The sequence below is a fragment of the Scyliorhinus torazame genome, chromosome 24, assembly GCF_047496885.1.
Source record: "Scyliorhinus torazame isolate Kashiwa2021f chromosome 24, sScyTor2.1, whole genome shotgun sequence".
Lineage (NCBI taxonomy): Eukaryota > Metazoa > Chordata > Chondrichthyes > Carcharhiniformes > Scyliorhinidae > Scyliorhinus > Scyliorhinus torazame.
This window is the reverse complement of record NC_092730.1, coordinates 6,337,698-6,343,375: the sequence shown is the minus strand read 5'-3', so window position 1 is coordinate 6,343,375 and position 5,678 is coordinate 6,337,698. Positions and strand designations below refer to the sequence as shown.

At 60.8% G+C, this 5,678-nt stretch overlaps 1 protein-coding gene across 1 annotated transcript in view; it reads right to left on the bottom strand.

Annotated features, from left to right (window-relative positions):
* Window positions 1-541: 541 nt before the first annotated feature.
* Window positions 542-5,678, bottom strand: part of taf6l (TAF6-like RNA polymerase II, p300/CBP-associated factor (PCAF)-associated factor) — a 37,758-nt gene continuing 32,621 nt past the window's right edge. Inside the window, 1 exon segment of the mRNA XM_072489294.1 lies at window positions 542-5,678. This exon segment is cut by the window's right edge and continues 142 nt beyond it. Within this exon segment, the coding sequence (XP_072345395.1) occupies window positions 5,029-5,678 (650 nt within the window). The 3' untranslated portion in view covers window positions 542-5,028.

Genomic DNA, 5,678 nt, shown 5'->3' with positions numbered 1-5,678 from the left:
GGTGTAGGGGCTGGAGGAGGTTACAGAGATAGGGAGGGGTGTAGGGGCTGAGGCGGTGACAGAGTGGTGTAGATGGACTGGGTGTCAGTGGGGGGATATTGAGTGAACGGGACTCTGTGCCAGTTTGAATCGCAGCGATTCGATGCCTCGCTGGGACGGTCCCATTCCCGCACTGACTGCTGTTCGGCGGAGTCCTGAGAAGGGTCTGGATAAACCCAGCGGGAATGATGAGCAACGGCATTCGTGTCTTGACTGATTGTGACTCTCGGTTCGTGCTGGAGCGAGGTCGAGATGTGATGGGCGGGCGGGGGAATAGAAGCCGAGCGAGGGGTCAGATTTCCAGCGTTTGCCGTTAGGGACAAGCTGGTCTTTGGTGGAAACGCAGATCGCCCGTTTACCGAGGCCACGCGTGTGCACCGAGGCCACACGTGTGCACCGAGGCCACACGTGTGCAAACATTCGAGTCCCCAGGAGGGTCTGACCGACCGTATTATCAAAATCAATGTACAGAAATCGAGTCAAAGATTGGGTGCAATGGGAGTGTAGAAACTGATGTTTAATTGTCCAATACATGGCGAGCGTTTCACTCCGTTACACCACGTAAACTGATCCTAGCCAAATATATAAAAACAGGAAATGTAATAACATACACACAGCAGCAAGAGACGGGGGAAATGTTCAGCTTCACATTCATCAGCAATCTCTCCTTTCCATCGAGGACAGAGGAGATTCCCATCTTCACCTCCGACACCACATCCAATATCGGGGCCCCTGGCGCTCGTCTCCATGAGGTTCGGATGCACCGGGACCGTGTGGGCTCTGATCCCCGAGGAACGGGGATTTGTACCGCTCAAATCCCTGAAATCCCGGCCGGCAGAGATACAGCCCGTATCAGCCCTCGGTTAAAGGGGCGGATACGGGGGTATCAGCCCTCGGTTAAAGGGGCGGATACGGGGGTATCAGCCCTCGGTTAAAGGGGCGGATACGGGGGTATCAGCCCTCGGTTAAAGGGGCAGTTACAGCAGGGTATCTGCCCTCGGTTAAAGGCGGGGATGCGGGGGTATCAGCCCTCGGTTAAAGGGGGGGATACGGGGGTATCAGCTCTCGGTTAAAGGGGCAGATACGGGGGTATCTGCCCTCGGTTAAAGGGGCGGATACGGGGGTATCAGCCCTCGGTTAAAGGCGGGGATGCGGGGGTATCAGCCCTCGGTTAAAGGGGGGGATACGGGGGTCTCAGCTCTCGGTTAAAGGGGCGGATACGGGGGTATCTGCCCTCGGTTAAAGGGGCGGATACGGGGGTATCAGCCCTCGGTTAACTGGGGGGATACGGGGGTATCAGCCCCCGGTTAAAGGGGCGGATATGGGCGTATCTGCCCTCGGTTAAAGGGGCGGTTACGGGGGTATCAGCCCCCGGTTAAAGGGGCGGATACGGGGGTATCAGCCCCCGGTTAAAGGGGCAGATACGGGGGTATCAGCCCCCGGTTAAAGGGGCAGATACGGGGGTATCTGCCCTCGGTTAACAGGGGGATACGGGGGTATCTGCCCTCGGTTAAAGGGGCAGTTACAGCGGGGTATCAGCCCTCGGTTAAACGGGCGGATACGGGGGTATCAGCCCTCGGTTAAAGGGGCGGATACGGGGGTATCAGCCCCCGGTTAAAGGGGTGGATACGGGGGTATCAGCCCCCGGTTAAAGGGGTGGATACGGGGGTATCAACCCTCGGTTAACGGGGGGGATACGGGGGTATTAGCCCCCGGTTAAAGGGGCAGATACAGCGGGGTATCAGCCCTCGGTTAAACGGGCGGATACGGCGGTATCAGACCTCGGTTAAAGGGGCGGATACAGCGGGGTATCAGGCCCCGGTTAAAGGGGCGGATACGGGGGTATCTGCCCTCGGTTAAACGGGCGGATACGGGGGTATCAGCCCCCGGTTCAAGGGGGGGAAAACGGGGGTATCAGCCCTCGGTTAAAGGGGCGGATACGGGGGTAGCAGCCCCCGGTTAAAGGGGCGGATACGGGGGTATCAGCCCCCGGTTAAAGGGGCGGATACGGGGGTATCAGCCCCCGGTTAAAGGAGCGGATACGGGGGTATCAGCCCCCGGTTAAAGGGGGGGAAACGGGGGTATCTGCCCTCGGTTAACGGGGGGGATACGGGTGTATCTGCCCTCGGTTAAAGGGGCGGATACGGACGTATCAGCCCCCGGTTAAAGGGGCGGATACGGGGATATCAGCCCCCGGGTAAAGGGGCGGATACGGGGGTATCAGCCCCCGGTTAAAGGGGCGGATACGGGGGTATCAGCCCTCGGTTAAAGGGGCGGATACGGGGGTATCAGCTCTCGGTTAAAGGGACGGATACGGGGGTATCAGCCCCCGGTTAAAGGGGCGGATACGGGGGTATCAGCCCCCGGTTAAAGGGGCGGATACGGGGGTATCAGCCCCCGGTTAAAGGGGGGGATACGGGGGTATCAGCCCTCGGTTAAAGGCGGGGATGCGGGGGTATCAGCCCTCGGTTAAAGGGGGGGATACGGGGGTCTCAGCTCTCGGTTAAAGGGGCGGATACGGGGGTATCTGCCCTCGGTTAAAGGGGCGGATACGGGGGTATCAGCCCTCGGTTAAAGGGGCGGATACGGGGGTATCAGCCCTCGGTGAAAGGGGCGGATACGGGGGTATCTGCCCTCGGTTAAAGGGGCGGATACGGGGGTATCAGCCCTCGGTTAACTGGGGGGATACGGGGGTATCAGCCCCCGGTTAAAGGGGCGGATATGGGCGTATCTGCCCTCGGTTAAAGGGGCGGTTACGGGGGTATCAGCCCCCGGTTAAAGGGGCGGATACGGGGGTATCAGCCCCCGGTTAAAGGGGCAGATACGGGGGTATCAGCCCCCGGTTAAAGGGGCAGATACGGGGGTATCTGCCCTCGGTTAACAGGGGGATACGGGGGTATCTGCCCTCGGTTAAAGGGGCAGTTACAGCGGGGTATCAGCCCTCGGTTAAACGGGCGGATACGGGGGTATCAGCCCTCGGTTAAAGGGGCGGATACGGGGGTATCAGCCCCCGGTTAAAGGGGTGGATACGGGGGTATCAGCCCCCGGTTAAAGGGGTGGATACGGGGGTATCAACCCTCGGTTAACGGGGGGGATACGGGGGTATTAGCCCCCGGTTAAAGGGGCAGATACAGCGGGGTATCAGCCCTCGGTTAAACGGGCGGATACGGCGGTATCAGACCTCGGTTAAAGGGGCGGATACAGCGGGGTATCAGGCCCCGGTTAAAGGGGCGGATACGGGGGTATCTGCCCTCGGTTAAACGGGCGGATACGGGGGTATCAGCCCCCGGTTCAAGGGGGGGAAAACGGGGGTATCAGCCCTCGGTTAAAGGGGCGGATACGGGGGTAGCAGCCCCCGGTTAAAGGGGCGGATACGGGGGTATCAGCCCCCGGTTAAAGGGGCGGATACGGGGGTATCAGCCCCCGGTTAAAGGAGCGGATACGGGGGTATCAGCCCCCGGTTAAAGGGGGGGAAACGGGGGTATCTGCCCTCGGTTAACGGGGGGGATACGGGTGTATCTGCCCTCGGTTAAAGGGGCGGATACGGACGTATCAGCCCCCGGTTAAAGGGGCGGATACGGGGATATCAGCCCCCGGGTAAAGGGGCGGATACGGGGGTATCAGCCCCCGGTTAAAGGGGCGGATACGGGGGTATCAGCCCTCGGTTAAAGGGGCGGATACGGGGGTATCAGCTCTCGGTTAAAGGGACGGATACGGGGGTATCAGCCCCCGGTTAAAGGGGCGGATACGGGGGTATCAGCCCCCGGTTAAAGGGGCGGATACGGGGGTATCAGCCCCCGGTTAAAGGGGGGGATACGGGGGTATCAGCCCTCGGTTAAAGGGGGAAACGGGGGTATCAGCTCTCGGTTAAAGGGGCGGATACGGGGGTATCAGCCCTCGGTTAAAGGGGCGGATACGGGGGTATCTGCCCTCGGTTAAAGGGGCGGATACGGGCGTATCAGCCCTCGGTTAAAGGGGCGGATACGTGGGTATCAGCTCTCGGTTAAAGGGGCGGATACGGGCGTATCAGTCCTCGGTTAAAGGGGCGGATACGGGCGTATCAACCCCCGGTTAAAGGGGCGGATACGGGGGTGTCAGCCCCCGGTTAAAGGGGGGGAAACGGGGGTATCTGCCCTCGGTTAAAGGGGCGGATACGGGCGTATCTGCCCTCGGTTAAAGGGGCGGATACGGGCGTATCAGCCCCCGGTTAAAGGGGCGGATACGGGGGTATCAGCCCTCGGTTAAAGGGGCGGATACGGGGGTATCAGCCCTCGGTTAACGGGGGGATACGGGGGTATCAGCCCCCGGTTAAAGGGGCGGATACGGGGGTATCAGCCCTCGGTTAAAGGGGCGGATACGGGGGTATCAGCCCTCGGTTAAAGGGGGGGATACGGGGGTATCAGCCCTCGGTTAAAGGGGGGGAAACGGGGGTATCAGCCCTCGGTTAAAGGGGGGGAAACGGGGGTATCAGCTCTCGGTTAAAGGGGCGGATACGGGGGTATCAGCTCTCGGTTAAAGGAGCGGATACGGGGGTATCAGCCCTCGGTTAAAGGGGCGGATACGGGGGTATCAGCTCTCGGTTAAAGGAGCGGATACGGGGGTATCAGCTCTTGGTTAAAGGAGCTGATACGGGGGTATCAGCCCTCGGTTAAAGGGGGGGAAACGGGGGTATCAGCCCTCGGTTAAAGGGGCGGATACGGGGGTATCTGCCCTCGGTTAAAGGGGCGGATACGGGGGTATCTGCCCTCGGTTAAAGGGGCGGATACGGGGGTATCTGCCCTCGGTTAAAGGGGCGGATACGGGCATATCAGCCCTCGGTTAAAGGGGCGGATACTGGCGTATCAGCCCTCGGTTAAAGGGGCGGATACGGGCGTATTAGCCCTCGGTTAAAGGGGCGGATACGGGGGGTATCAGCCCTCAGTTAAAGGGGCGGATACGGGGGTATCTGCCCTCGGTTAAAGGGGCGGATACGGGGGTATCTGCCCTCGGTTAAAGGGGCAGGTACAGGGAGAAATCTGCCCTCTGCCACTTCCTGACTGGTTTGTTAATGCGCCCAATCATGGGCAGACGCTGCGGGGTATCTGCCCTCGGTTAAAGGGGCAGGTACAGGGAGAAATCTGTCAGACTCCTGTCTGCCACTTCCTGACTGTTGTTATGCGCCCATCATGGGCAGACGCTGCCCGTATTTCGATGCCAGGCTGGGGCCCTGGCACGGTGGAAGCGTCTGACCCCCAGGGCGCCTTGCTGGTGACGGAGACCCCCCTGGTGGGGCTGGTGGGCAGCGGCCCTGGGTTTGGGTGCCAGGCTGGCCCGCTGCAGGCTGGGTTGGGGCAGCTGGTCGGCCAGGGGGCTGCCCTCCCCCACCGGGCTCACAGCCAAGCTCATGGTCAGTTGTGGCATCTTGCGAGCTTGCTCAGGCCCATTGGCCCCTCCCCTCTGGGCCTTGGGGTCAGAGAGCGGCAACGCCGATTGGCTGGCGAACTCCTTGCCTGCAGAGTGCACAGCGGACGCAAAGATCCCACAGCCCGTACCAAAGCGAACCGCTAAACTGTCCCCGAAGAAAGAATAAAGTTGGCGGTACATCTGAGTGGACGAGGTGACCAGGGGCGGCTGGTCCAGGCTCGGGGTGCCCCCGTTCT